The 15,318-nt window shown below is 49.7% G+C and overlaps 1 protein-coding gene across 2 annotated transcripts; it reads left to right on the forward strand.

Annotated features, from left to right (window-relative positions):
* Positions 1–11,936: 11,936 nt before the first annotated feature.
* On the forward strand, positions 11,937–12,503 carry DUSP18 (dual specificity phosphatase 18; the record flags this gene model as incomplete). 2 transcript variants are annotated; one of them, XM_084253268.1, is made up of 2 exons in its annotated part: positions 11,937–12,101; positions 12,212–12,400. In XM_084253268.1, the coding sequence occupies 2 exons, from the start codon at positions 11,937–11,939 to the stop codon at positions 12,398–12,400; spliced, it is 354 nt and encodes a 117-aa protein (XP_084109394.1). The 2 variants fall into 2 exon arrangements, with proteins under 2 accessions (XP_084109394.1, XP_084109393.1); XM_084253267.1 differs by having other exon boundaries at positions 11,937–12,503.
* Between the last annotated feature and the right edge of the window lie 2,815 nt (positions 12,504–15,318).

Here is a 15,318-nt window from a genome sequence, read left to right on the forward strand (position 1 = left end):
AGAAGCCCTCCCAGTTTGCCCCTGAGGGACTCAGAAGCAAGAAAAGGTAAAATAAGCAGCCCATGCCTTTGTGGGATGGAAGGTTCTGGGACAGTTAATCCAATCTCACTCTGCACAGTTGGTACCAACCATCCCCTCTGCCTGAGTCAGCCCTGCAGGGACTGCTGTCCCCAAGTATCTGAGCCCAGGTCACACCTCCAACCTCCAACTGGACAAGAACCAAGCCTTCCAGCTGCCATCTGGCTTCCATTCAAAATCCACGTCAATTCTCTTTTAAGTTTGTCCACACGGATACAAATGTTGACACTGGTTTGTGTCTCATTTTACCCAGAATGCAGAAGGAGCCTCCCCTCCATCCATCCGTACCCCCCCCCCCCCAGTCCTGGGTCTGCCACCTTCTGGCCATAGTGCCCATTAGCAAGCACTTTGTAAAGTGAGTTGAATGCAGGTTTCCCCTGCTATTACACAATTAGGTCTGCCTTCCCTCCGTTCCCTTTGCTAAGTGAGAACATCTAGCTGGAAGCTCCATGTGGAGCAGAATTCCAAATAGTAGGATAAGGAGGGCTCTGTCCTGCGGTGCCAGTGTCCACACTGCAAGCCCCAGCTGATCTCAGATATTTAATTCAGTATCCTTAGAGAAGAGTCAGACTGCTTTCTTCCTAGGTGATGTTACCCGCACATTGGAAGCCTGAGTCTCAAGAGAGGTAGGGCAGTGCGCTCCAGCAGTTATTGCTTCCTCCCTTCCCCAGGTGGTGTGTGAGCCTATGTTTACTACTGAGTAGGATACCAAAGAGTCTTGTAAAAATCAAAGTAGGCAAGTGACGAATACAAGACACACATGGACCCGCTACCCAGTTTAAAGTATAAAATCCTCCATTTTAGTCCTCTGTTCTCCCTCTGACCTCTGTTGTGACCTGTTGACTTTGAGCCCAAAGTCTCCCTGGGTTCTTTCAATTAGAAAGACAATCTGGCCCCACCTCCTCTTTAGTTGGGCAAGAGAATGTTCTCGGCTGCATCTTTGACCTGTTTCATTCCTCAAGGCTTCTCATCTTTTTTCCATATTCCAAGCACTTGTTGAAATCTCTCATTTATCAGTGACCCACATTTATTTAAAGTTGAAATACCCTTAATACACCAATGGCTCTCCCAAGCTCCCTTCACTGTTTTATTCTTCTCCACAGCACTGGCCATTTTCTAAATGATTTATTTGGCTTGTTTCTATCTTCTCTTGGTTGAATGTTAAGTCCAGGATGGCAGATATTTTTGTCAGATTTCTTTCACAGCTCCATCACCCAGTCATATTAGGAGACTTGACATACAATATTAAGTCAATGAGTATTTATTAAATAAAATCCTCTTTATTGTTCTTGTTGTTGAGTGTCTTTTATTTTGACACTTATTTCAGTGGTGTCATAAAAGATGGGAAGCAAATAAGAGCACTAAGCAAATGTCTCAAAGTCTGTGGTTCTGAAAGTGTGGGGTATTGCAAATTCTGTGAAGCTTATGATGAAACTTAAAAATAGACTCTTATACCCGAACTTTTACGATTTATGAACGCTATAAACTTCATCTTACGAACCTGTCCTTCCAAAACATTCTAAGTGGGCCTAAGTCCAGAAAAAGGTTACTGGGGAAAATAGGGGGGCTCAACAGCTCCTGCTTCTGCACCCTGAGTCTTCACAGCTCTTCAGAGTCCCAAGTCCGCAGCTGGACCAGACTCTGCATTGTAATACCTGGGGTAAACCTCCAGACTCAGCAAAGGACTGCGTGAGCCTTCACAGATCCCAGCTGATCACACGAGCATCTGCTGACCCCTTGTGGTCACTGCGGGGTCCGACCAGGACCAGCAGCCAGGACTGTGGTTGCACCTCTGAGACATGCTGACTCTGACTTCATTTCTCAAAGCACTTCTGCAACATTTACCTTGTGGGGGCCTCCCCACAATCCCAGGTGGTGAGCAGAGCCGGGATTCCTACTCCCATTCCACTTTTACAAGTGAGCAGCAGTGCCTGGGATCCAGCCCCAGATCCAGTGCTAGTTCTTTTCTGACCTTGCCAGTCAATCCCCTACTCTCTGCTTCAGCTACTCATTGATAAAATAGGAGAGGAGACCATACAAGGCAGCTCTAAGATTTCAGACTCACCAAACTCTCAGCGTAGAGAGTTGCCTTGCCGGAGGTCAGAGCAAATCAGGGCAAAGACTCTCCCAGCTGGCAGGTCACCCCACTTCCCCACGATGGCTAGGAAAAGTGAGAGTTGTCACAGCAAACCAAAAAACCAGTTCTTCTACTGCTGTGTTTTGTTTGTGTGCTGCAAACCACATGAACAGATGGAGAGGTGAGTGGATAAATGGATAAGTGGACAAATGGGTTGGGTATCTTAAAACTTTGCGATCACTTTTAGCAGCAACTGGACCAGCTCCCTGCCGTTCCCCATCCCTCCCTGCTCCCTGTAACTCCAGCTGCCTGAGCCCCTTGCAGATCATGTCTGCTAATCGGGCTTCCAAAGGCACTGCCTAACAGCCTGGAGCTGGGACTCACCAAGAGAGGAAAGAGTCCCCCGTCCCTGCCATGTCATTGACCATATGGCCAACTCTGGCAGCAGTTGATCAAGTAAGAGGGTTTTCACTTTTTTTTTTTTTGGATAATGTGGTCATATTGCTCATATAAAATTTGCATGTTTAAAATCATTAATCTCTTGTACTCCACCAAGAAAACAGACCTGAATCTAGAAACAGACTGTTGTGGCCCCCACTGAAAAGTAGCAGGCCCCATTCTCAAAGGGAAACTTCCTGAATGTATGGCTCCCACCCCAGGCACCTTGGGGCTCACTGAGCCAGCTTAGAAGAAAGCCTGCCAAGTGGCACCAGACAGCAGTGCTGGCGGGGCGTGACGAGGTCAAGGAGGACTGAGGCCTTCCTGGGGAGGACTTCTGAAAGCCAGCAGGAAGAGGAGGCCCGCACCAGGAGCTGCGGTGCTCGAATGACCACTCCATGGCAGCCAGGAAACCTGCTTCCAGTTCTCTGCCACTAACTTGCAGTATGACCTTGGGCAACCAGGTCACTCTCCGGGCCTCAGTCTACTTACTTTCATCTGTAAAATGAGGGGCTTTGTTAAACTCAAAAAATATGTATCAGATGTTTACTCTGTGCACTGTGCTTACTGTGTGCACTGTGCAGCTGTGAGTAATATAATGAGTAAGACACTCAGTTATTCAAAAAACATTGAGTGACTACTCCGTTTACTAGGCATTGTGGCTACAGAGATGAATCTGTCAGCATCTGCCAAGACATTCACAACCTGGTCAGAAGGGTGTGAACAAATAAGAAATGACTAAGCACACTCAGTGCAGAAAGGGGCATGGGTACAAGGAGTGGCCTTTTCTATTGGAGCCAGGAAGGGGCAGCAGCACAGATGGCTGAACTGTACCTTGGAAGATCCTTGGTCCCTGCTAGATGGTACAGTCTAATCAGGGGTTGGGACAAATAACCAAACACACCAGGCAGAGCACAGATGAGCCGAGTTCAGAGTGGAGAGGAAACCCATGTGGCTCAGGCAGGGCCAGGAAAGGGGTGGGCGGGAGGCAGAGGAGGTAAGAAAAGCTTTAGGGCCTCCCTGGTGGCGCAGCGGTTGAGCGCTGGGTTGCGAAGCTGCCTGCAGCCTTTGCAGCGCCGGTTCGATCCCCGGCTGCTCCCCGGCCACCGGAGGAGGGTCCCGCATGGCGCGCAGACCTCTCCTGCCGCCCGCTGCTCCCCTCAGCAGTATACTTCGGTCCTTCTGCCTGCTCTGCTCCCCGCTCTGGCTCTGGTGAATTCTCTCACCCTCCCGCGCTTCTGACTGTACCCAGTGCTTGCATAGATAAATAAATAAATAAATAAATCTTTAAAAAAAAAAAAAAAGAAAAAAAAAGAAAAGCTTTAGGGGAAACAGCACTGAGATTAGCCTTGAAGGATGAAGAGTTTTTGTGAGAGTCCTGGGAGGGGCCCGCACAAGTGAAGGCACACGGAGGCTGGTGGGGTGTAGTGGAGAGGGCGGGCGGGCAGGGGAGTGGGGACTGGCAGGGCTGGAAGCCAACTGGAGCTGTTATAAGAAGAGCCATTGGAAATGACAGGCCCGGCCTGTCACACTGCCATCCTCATGCCAGGTCTGGGAGGCAGGGCCCCTCACTCCTGCCATTCTTTCAGAGAAGTAAACAGCTTCCATAGTTACAAGGTCACCTGGTTGATGAGTTGATGGGTGGCAGAAAGAGCACTTAACCCAGGTCTGTCTGACCTCACCCCTGGAATGCCAGGCAGTGGCACTCCTGAGCCCTTTCCATCTAAGGCACCACTATCCTAAACACGTGGCTGGGAAGAGGGCTTGATTCGGCTTCCTCCCTGGGATAACTAGGGAACTATTGGGATCTCTGTCACCCAGAGGGGACAGGATAAGGCAAGGAACATTAAAATTGCGAAGGGTTTGTATGCTCCATAGTCCGCTGGTCGCCATTTATTATTGTTCTACCACCACGTAGGCCAGCTAGTGTCAGGTTTGAGTTCTCCTGTCAGTCCAGCGCCATCGTGGCCTGGGGCAGATCATTCTGCCTGGACTAGCTCGACCACTTTTTCTTCTTAGGGTGACGTTGGTGCTGTAAAATGTAAAGCCGGATGCTATCCAGGTACGGCTGCATGCCTATGGATTCCCGTCTCCAGAGCCCCAGCTTTCTGAGCTGGTCTATGATGAACTTTTTTTTCAGATGGTCATGCAAGTGGCACATCTTTTTCTTGCTCTTGTCTGTCGCTCTTATCTTACAAAAACAGAGGCGAGGTTAACAGAAAGTGTTACTTCAGAGTAAAAGAGGCATCTGTGCTGGAAAATGTACCAGTTGAACTCCATAAACAATTTGATTCACAGGGTGTCTCAGTTTCCCTGTTTGTAAAGTGTGGACATTGAGTTAGATAATTCCTATGGTTGGTTCCTTTTGACAGTCTGTAGCCTAGGAGCCTAATTTTGCCCCTAACATCTCTCTTTCCATATGGGTCAGGAAGATGGGGCGCTATCTCAAAAATCAGCACACATGAGCCAAGGAGAGCTCCACCAAGACCGTGATTAGGTGACACAGAGTTAAAAGTGGATCCTGGGTGGATCTTGGGAACAAGGATGAAGAGGGAGGAGGTGATGGAGAATATTGTCACTAAAACACACAGGTCAAATCAGTTCTTTTTAAATGTGGCTAAGCATCAGAAACATTTCAGTGGCTTGATAAAAATACAGACCCCAGAGATTCTGGCCTAGTAGCACTTGTGTGGTGGAAAGGAATCTACGTTTTTATCACAGACCTGAATGATTCCAACACAGCCACCAAGGAGTGGCGGCTGTGACTTGCCATGTCCTGGGCCATCCCAGGAGAGCAGGCTTTTTTGGCTCCCGAAGCTAGTGATTGCACCTCAAGCCTGAACTGATCGCAGATCAGGGATTCTCAATCTTGGCACTACTGACATTTGAGGCCCAGTAACTCCGTGGTGGGGGGCAGTCCTGTGCCTCGTAGGATGTGTAGCTGCTTCCCTGGCCTATATTACCAGATGCCAGTAGCATCACCCCACACTCACATGGGACACCAAACTGTCTCCAGGTATTGCTAATGTCCCTCATGGGCAAAACTGTCCCCAGTTAAGAACCACAGCCATAAACAAATAAAGGAATGTCAGTTAATCCATTGTTCTTAGAGCCTGCTCAGAGGGTTGCCAAGATGTTAGATTTTAGCTATTCTCATTGAGATCCTTAGAAATCAGTGGCCAGTCAAAGCTGCCTCTTTCCTAAATGAGCACTTTTGGGGGACACAAAGCACTGCCAGGCTGCCATTCAAGCCTCACATGCACAAGTCCCTACAAACTGGGCCCTCAGCAAGTCGCTCAGTCTACAAACAATGGGGAGATCGTTTCTGTCCTTGAGGGAGAACATTCTGTGCTATAGACCCATCCCATCCATCTAGGTCAGTCAAACCCAAATTTACAAGTCTGCAATAATGTACATGTCATCTTAGTGAAGTTACTCCACCTCTCTGAGTCTGTTTCCTGAACTATTAAATGGGATAACAATATGAACACTGAGTACATAAAACACAGGGCTTAATACCTTCTGGAAGGCTGAGGGATGGCATAACCGTCTGGTACATCTAAAGCCAACTCAAGAGTTTCCAGTTATAGTATCTCAGAGATCGGCCCATCCTGGGCCGGTCATAATACCCCTCATTATTTGGCCACAGGGAAAGGCCCATGACCCAACTTGGGTCAACTGGAGTCCTGCTCCAGGATTTGTATCACGTGGGCAACAGTGGAAGCATGCCAATTCCTTTCTGGGCTACAGTCCAGGGCCCCCTGTGGCCATGCTCCGCAGGGACAGTCAGCCTGATGATGATGATGCCAGCATGCACAAAGGAGTGGAAATGGAATGATGAGGAAGAGCAGAAGACTGGATCCCATGGCTTCTCTCATCCCAAATGTTGGGGACCTGTCCTGACTCTGTATAGACTCACCGCTCTCAATTTTGCTTAAAGTAGTTAAAGTTCAGTTAATGTCACCAGCAACTGAGAGGGTCCTGATAGATCCTATTTTACAAATGAGACGGTCCTGTAGGAAATTACAGGACATCTACACATCCTACGAGGCACAGGACTGCCCCCCACCACAGTTACCTGGCCTCAAATGTCAGTAGTGCCAAGGTTACACAAAGCTGGCTTGCCCACCTCCAAGTCCGTCCTATTGCCATACACCACACTAGTGGACATTTTACAGACGGAGAAACACCCAGGCCCCAGCTCTTCTTTTTGGCCCCTGTGTCCCTTAAAAGGATCTGGCACTACCTCTTAAGGCTCCTCCACTCTTCAATGCCAGAATCCCATGTGACCAACCAGATTTGGCTCTGGAATATGGAGGGAAGTTGAACAACATCAAGAGGGGGCCTCAGCCCAACTCTAAGCTGCCTGCTCTGCTGGAAGAAAAGGGTTCTCAGTCTCTTCCAAGAAGCCCCTCAAGAGACATTCGATGAATTCACCCATCAGGGTCTATGGGGTGACAGCACAGAAGTTTCCCACCCCTTCTTCTGAAGGCTTCTGGATAAGGTCAAAACCCCCATGTCCATAAGCAAAAAATGGGGGAAGAGCCTCAGTTCTCCTCTGGAAAATGGGGAGAAATCCCTGAAGGGGGAAAAAAAAGTGTTGATGCCAATTCAGACTCTAGTACCCAAGACTTTTTTTTTTTTTAAGGATGATGGGAGGAATCCATTCCCTGAACAGGAAGGCAATGGGTTTTGAGGGGAAAAATGCCACCACAAGAGCTAAGAGACATGGAATCATTCTCTCTGGCTCCCTTTGTCCAGGAACAGCTGTGGACAAATTAATAACCCCAGTCTCCTCTGGAAAACGGGTCATGAGTTAGATAGAGGACCTAGTGGTTCTTGATCACCTCTGAGATCTGTGATCTCCCCTCCAGGGCATGGGAGAGTAACATGAACAGGGATCAAGACACAGACACCCACTAATGCAAAAATGTGTACAGCTTTACCTGCATCTCATAGATTCGCTGTACATTGACGTTGTCGTGAATAATCACTCGAGATAACTGGCTCCTGGGTAAAAACCTCTTCACTGCTACTTCTCTGGAATTCATTAAGCTGCAGGAGAGAGGGGAAAGTGGTACCAGTTGAGGCAGCCCAGGCCAGGCTCTAATTTAATGGGGTTCTAGGAAAGTGGACGAACTTCCCCAGGTTTCTCAGGAGAGGCAGAGCTCTCTCACAACCGTCTCAGGAGCACGGGAGTAGTTTCTTCTCAGGGAAAATGTACACTAAGGGAGGTGTTTCTTGGATGCTGAGAGGAAAAGTCATCCTGAGAGGTATAAAAAAGCCCCAGAGCAGTTCACAACTGTCACTGGGGACTCAACTGTGCACAGCTGTGGTCACTTAAGGAGAAAATGTGGGTGAGGTGGGGTTTGTGGGGACAGGAGCCAGGCTGAGAGAATTAGGGGAACACAGACGATTTGGAGACGGGTGTGAGGATACCCGGGCCTGGCCTGGTTCCAAGGAACCTCAGGGCTCCCAAAGGGCCCCGAGGACCCGGGCGATGCCAAGCCTAGGAGACTAAAGTGCGGAGGGGGGCGATTCGGGGTGTGTGTGTGCTGGGGGTGGGAATTCCAGCTACTCCCGAGCGTCTGGGCTGAGGATACGAGGGCCCCCGGGCTCCCGCGGGCCGGAAGGGCTGGACTGAGAAGAAGCCAGGGCCGGGTCTGGAAGTCCGGACTCTCCAGGGGTCTACAAAGAACCTGGGTCCAGGGCCCGCCTGGGGGAGCGGGGCGCTGAGGAAGTTCGGGCTCCCCCAGGGCACGAGCGGGGGCCCCCGGGCCGCACCTGAACAGCACCGGCGGGTACATGGCCCGCGGCCGCAGGAAGAGGATCTTGGGCTGAACCCCTAACTCGGTATCACGGCGACTCGCGACGCTGTCGCGCGACAAGAAGCCCGAGGGCGGGTTGGTGGCGGCACTGGAGGTCGCCTGGGCGGCAAACGCCACAGGGAAACTCCGCTTCCCGGAGGCCCAGGGCTCGCGCGGCGGGGGCCCCGCGTCCTCCGCGGCCGCGAGCAGCTCCGGGCCGCGCGCCAGGACGGAAGCCACGCCCGGGGGCGCGCGGCGCGCGGGGGCCGACTCGGGCGCCGACTCGGGCGCGGCTCGCGGCCGGAAGACGCGCGGGGGCGGGGCCCGGAGGCGGCTCCGCGCGGAGCCCGGAAGGCCGCGGCCGCCGCAGGATTGTCCCTCGGCGGTCGCCATGGTGCGGCGCGCGCGTTGCCTTGGAGACGGGCCGGGCCGGGCCGGCGGGCTCGGGCGGCGGAGCGCGCAGCCTACCCGACCTTCCCGCCCGGAATGCTGCGCCCGGGCGCGACCGCAGGGCAGGTAACTGGGGGCGTCCGTGGGGGGCCGCTCCGGGGCGCGTAGTCGAAACCCGGTTTTGTTTTTTTGGGTTTTTTTCCCCCGAAGACCCGGGTGGCCGAGTGGTCCCAGCCATGTGGGACCAGAGCTGGGGAAACCAGAGCTCCGCCCTGGCAGGGAAGGAGGCTCCCGGGTCGTGACCGGTCTTTTCTCCGTGAGACCCTCGTCCGAGGCTTCGGTCGTGGTTGCTTCTTGAACGAACCTGCCCGCCCGCCCGCGCGAGACGGGTGAGACCTTGGGATCATGACACCCAGCTGGCGAAGAATCCCGGTCGTCTAACGCCAGCTCCCCCAGAAAACCTACCTGGCTCTCCCCCTGGAGGTGGCGTCTCGCTCCCGTCAATCCGTGGACTTTGCTCCACGTTTGTAAGTCGGTATTAGCGAGCACCCCGCAGTGTTTGCCGGCTTCCCCTACCAGCTGTCTGGCCTTGCTTGCTTGGTGACCCTAGACGGGTCCTTTCCCCTCTCTGCTTCATTTCCCCGTGTATGAAATGGAGACAATAGCTCCAGACCGCGCCCTATTTGTAGCTCTGAAAATCGGACCAGATGTGAGAGAAGCCAAGGGCTTTATAGGCTGTAAAATAGGGAAATTGGGGTAGCTATTTTTTTCTCCTTCCCCTTCCTACTAAAAGTTCTTCAGATTTTTGTATTATTTCTTCAGGCAATCTCCTTGACTCCCTCCCTCCTCACCTAGCAGAGCAAAATCCCTTTACCATTTATTCCCATGATGCCCCGCCTTTTAACTTCCCTAACTGCAGGGACAGTGCTTATCATTTATAGAGGACTTTCTTTGCCAGGCCCTGTGTTAAATACTTTACCTGGGTTACTCTTTAAATCCTCAGAAGATGCTTAGAAGGTGGGCACTGTTATCCCTGTTTCCCAACTCTGCTGCGCCTGCAACTGCCTGTGTGGTATCTGACTCTCCCACTAGACTTTAAGCTCTGTGAGAGGGGCCATGGTGTCTTGAGTATTTCTTGACTAGCATGAAAATAACTCTCATCACTACCCTCATCTTCAAGAGGAGTATCTCCTCTACAAAGTGTGTGTTGCTGTGAGAAGCATCAGTCCCCTTTATTGCTGTTTCCCACTGGGCACTGGTGTCGGGGCACCTCCCTCAACTTCTGTGGGTTTTCTGATGAGGCTCCAGAGCCTCCCTCAGCATTTAGACTTACAGCTTGGGGGAAAGGGGCGCTTTTTCTTTGCCCTCACATGACTTTTTAGAGCAAGCCAGACACACACGCCCTACCTGTGGTGACCCTCATGTTTTTGACGCTGGGGCATTGAAAGATTGGATTTTCCTATGCAAATCCTTCCTCTCCAGCAGCCTATATACCACCTTCACCTCCACCCAGACCCTCCCTAAAATTCTAGAGAAACATCCTTCCCAGAAAACCTATCAGAAGACACAGTAGTGGTGGTTGGAGTTATCTTTTCATTCAACAAATATTTAAGCACCTACTTGTAGGGATGTGGAGCTTGGCACTGCTGATACAGATCAAGGCAAAAACCACATCTTCCATGTGTTAGGAAGGAGAGCACATAGGGATTAGAAAACCTGGAGCAGGGTCTTGATCAAATGTGGGGAAGGGTATTGTCCTGTCCCTCAGCATCCAAGGGTGGAGCTTATCAAGGGAGGAGGTTTCCCTCAGAAAGACAAAGCTCACCTGACCTTTGCTGAAGGAAAGGGGGTGCTAAGCTGAAAAAACAGCAAAAGCAAAGGCTCCAAATGTCTTTAAGGACCAAATGTCTATAAGGAACTGCAAGTGGCTCTGTCTAGTTGAAGCGCTTCAGAATGTAGGGAAGGCTAATAGTAGACTGGAGCACTGGACAGGAGCCAGGCCACTAATGGCCTTGACATTCAAGATAAGGTGCTCCCTCTCATCTTGGCAGTGAGTAGCCAGTGAAATATGTTAAACAGAGGAAGATAACTTCAACCTCATTTCTCTGTGCCTGATGCAGACTGCCAGTTGGCCTGGAGAGGTTTATCTAAATCCAGATGCTCCTATTTCAGTGAAATTCACGAAGATGTGTTCAAGCTTGAGAGACTGAGGGTGCTGAGATTTTTTAGGAGAAGACAGGGGTCTGCCCCTCTCTGACTTCAGGCACTGCCCTTCTGCACGCACATCATGCTATTGTGGCTCTCCCATCTGAGGTTCCTCTACCTCTGTTTTTATGTCTGGGGTCTGCCATTATGCCAGCTGGTTTCCAGGAAGCTTTCAACCACCCCCTTCCCCATCAAGGTGCAGAAGCAAGGTTAGTGCTGTCACACTCTGTAATGGCCTGTCAGTTCCACATGGGCACATCTGTGTCTTCAAAGAGATAGTTCTTGGAGAGCAGACACTGGGACCCTTCTCTCACTTAGATCCCCAGAGTCTCCCAGCTCAGTGGGTTCAGATTCTACTTCACTGGTTCTAGTCTCATGATTTGAGCATAAAGTCAAAAGACTGAGGAGAGAAACACTGCAAGTTGTTCCCACTATAGAGGGACTGGAGGAAGGAGAAGATTTTGAAAAGCCAGGAGAACAGGGCTGAGTGAGCCTAGATGGAGAGTCAGGCCAGGGCATGCCTGAGGGACACAACTCAGCCTGTCCAACAAGAAATATGGGGCCCCCTCAAAGGGGCCTTGAGTGCCAGGCTTGAGGCTTGTCCTTTGTACTATAGGTCAGCACATGTTAGACTTCCTGAGAAGTATGCTGAAAATGCAGATTTGTGCACCTTACCCTGAGTCTGAGTCAGTGGGTTAGGGGATCTGCATTTTTAATTAGTAAGTTCCCTGGGTGATTCCACTGTGATGGTCAAAGGACCATTGGGAAATCCCACTATAGACCTATCCATCCATTTCTCTGAAATCCCTGGGAGTTGGCCTTCTGGACCAACTGGGCTCCTCCCACTAAACATCCTCTTCTTCCTTGCAGTTTTTCCGTGGACACAACCTAGCAGAAAGATGCCGTCTTTATGCCTCACTGGCTGCTGACCCACTGGCCTGATGACATCAGCCACGTGTGCCTTCCCGGTCCAGTTCCGGCAGCCTTCGGTCAGTGGCCTCTCCAAGATCACCGGCAGCCTGTATATCAGCAATGGGATAGCTGCCAACAACAAGCTTATGCTCTCCAGTAACCACATCACCACTGTTATTAACGTCTCGGTGGAGGTGGTGAACACCTTATATGAGGACATCCAGTATTTGCAGGTGCCTGTGGCTGACACGCCCATCTCGCGTCTCTGTGACTTCTTTGACCCCATCGCCGACCACATCCACAGTGTGGAGATGAAGCAGGGCCGCACACTGCTGCACTGTGCTGCTGGGGTGAGCCGCTCGGCCGCCCTCTGCCTCGCCTACCTCATGAAGTACCATGCCATGTCCCTGCTAGATGCCCATACGTGGACCAAGTCATGCCGGCCCATCATCCGGCCCAACAGTGGCTTTTGGGAGCAGCTCATCCACTATGAGTTCCAGCTGTTTGGCAAGAACACCGTGCACATGGTCAACTCCCCTGTGGGAGTGATCCCCGACATCTATGAGAAGGAGGTCCGTTTGATGATTCCACTGTGAACCCTCCTGCCGCCTCCTGCACTGGAGTCAGAGGGACAGATCTGCCCTTGACCCCACACCTAGATCTTAACTTGAGCATTCTGCTTTTGTTGATGCAGAAAAAACAGATTATGCCTTTCATAAGGGGAAGAAAGAAGGAAGAGCACTACAGGGTTTAACCTTGTAATCCATATTTTTGAAGATTAAACTTTCTAAATGTAAGATGGTGAAGACAGCAGCTTCCTGTGTTATCAATGACAGGTTATGACTGCTGGCTAGAGAGGAGGGTGAGGCAGGTGGTTCCCCGGGTCAAGAGGCCCAGCACCCCTGCCGCCCTCCCCTCGGCCGGCTAACCCAGGAACAAGTCTGCCTCAATCTCTACTTATTCTTTCCGAACCCAGAGCCGGAGCCTTAAGTGTCATGGCATCTCCTGTGGTCCTCACAGTAAGTGCCAGCCTACTGGATAAGTAGCCTTCAAGCGGTGCTCCAGGAGCTGGGGTGGCACAGGCCAGCCTGGTTCCATTTTCAACCACAGGGTCCCAACTCTGGTTTTCTACAATGAATTTAGGCATAAAATAGTTTTCAAAGAAAACATTCCACTGTATAAAATTTTTTTAAAACTCCTTTTTCGAGTGTTGTTCTACATGGTAAGGCTCAAAGCACCACTGCCATTTCCCTAGCAGTCTGATGAAGGGTGGCTTCTGTTGTCTCTTCCGGGCACATATGGGGAACAGGCCTACAAGCAGGCCTGGAGGTCGTCTCACAGACCTTGACTTGGAAGATTGGAGCTGTGGACTGGAGCCTAGGCTTGTCACCCTGTCTCTGATCCCTCCTGGAGCCTCAGTTCCCTCATCTGTCCAAGCAACGAGGCCCTTTTCTCACAGCATTGTCGTGAAGATCAGCGATGCCTTAGCAGGGTGACTGGCATGGGGCAGGCAGCTCATGAATGAGGCGTAGCCCCGTTGGTCCAGGTCAGCATAGTCTTCCTCATAACAGTATTTTCCCCACCCATGCACAGCCTTTTGTTCTTTACAAAGTGCTCTTCCAAAAAGGCATCCGTGGGAAAAAAAATGGTTTCAGTTCTTTCAGACCCTACCTCAGAGGGGGGCCTAAACTTCAAAGCCTTTCTGGAATCCCCATTGTATTTTTGCAGTGTTTCCCCAGGAGCACAATTATAGCTTCCCACAAAAGGCCTCCTTTAGATAGCTGACCGTTAGAGCCAGCCTGCCCGCCCCGGCTGACTCACCACTGGGGAGGGGCATGTGCCAAAGGGACAAGTACGTGGGTGCCACTAGCAGGCCCTGAATCCAGGATTGTTCACACCCCCCAGGTGTCTCAGGATCTGGTTGAAGACCCGTTCTATTCCAGATAATACATGAAACACACAAAAGCACAACTGTTTGTGGGTCCAGAGTCCAGTGGAGGCCAAATGCCCTCTCTCCAAATAAAAACCTCACCCCCTCTTCCACAAAAGGATACACTTTTAGGGTAGAGGGAGAAGGCAAATCACTGCTGTGACTGAGCCTCTCATATTACAGATGAATGTACAGATCCACAAACACCAGGGCTGGTGTGGAAGAGCCACCACAAAACAGCCTTCCTGGAACAAACCCACACGGAAGCTTTCTTTTAAAGCAGTTTTAAGGAAAAAGTTATTTGAGTATATTTTGTTTCCATTTAAAAAATTGTTTAATTGACATACCATTAAGTTCCTCATAGGTATAATTCTATGTGTTGTAACACATTTGTAGAACTACTTCCATAGTTAAGACTCAGCAGTTCCATCACCCCAACAATTCCCATATATATATCCCTGTATAGTCAAACTATCACTTCTACCATCTGGTAGAAAATGTTCTCCATCTTTATGGATTTGCCTTTTCCAGAATGTCGTAGACACGGATTCATAGAGGATATAAACTCTATGCTTTTGAGATTCATACATGTTGCTTTTCGTGGCTAAGTAGTATTCCATTAGATGGATGCCCTACAGTTTGTTTTATATTAACCTGTTGATGGATATTTTGGGTTGTTTCCAGTTTTTTGGTGATTTTGAATAAAACTGCTGTGAATATTTGTGTGTAGGTTTTTGTGTGAACATAAATTTCCATTCATCTAGAGTTTATATAGAGAAGTAGAATTGCAGATGGTAAAGATAAACTTAACTTTGTAAACACTACCATGCTTCCATAGTGGCTATTCCACTATAAGAGATCCAATTTCTCTGGATCTGGCAGTATTTTTAGTAATGTCAATGCTATTCTACTTGGTGTGTGGTATTACCTCACTGTGGTTTTAATTTGCATTTCCCTAATCATCAGGATGTGGAGTATCTTCTTGTGTATTTAACTGCTTTTTTACCTACCCTCTTTGGTGAAGTCCATTCAATTCTTTTGCCCATTTTAAAATCAATGTTTTACTTAAACTGTTGAATTCAGCTTACTGTTGAATGTTGAAAATTCTCCATATATTCTGGATACAAGTCTACTGTTAGATTTTTTTCCAGTCTAGCTTGTCTTTCTAGTCTCTTACAATTGTCTTTTGCAAAGCAAATTTAAAAAATTTTGATGAAGTGCTACTTCCCAGTTTTTCCTTTTATGCATTGGTTTGGTGCCATGTGTTAAGAACACTTTGCCTAACCCCAGGTCACAAAGATTTTCCTGGATATTTTTAAGTTTAAGATTTTCACTTATTTCTCTGATCCTTTTAGATAGGGTGTGAGGTTTAAGTTGAAGTTCTTGTTTTTTTCATGTGGTTGTTTAATGATTTCAGCTCAATTTGTTGAAAACTATTCTCCACTGAACTGCCTTTGCACCTTTGTGAAGGTCTATTTTTC

The sequence above is a fragment of the Talpa europaea genome, assembly GCF_964194135.1.
Source record: "Talpa europaea genome assembly, chromosome: 14".
NCBI classification, from domain to species: Eukaryota; Metazoa; Chordata; class Mammalia; order Eulipotyphla; family Talpidae; genus Talpa; species Talpa europaea.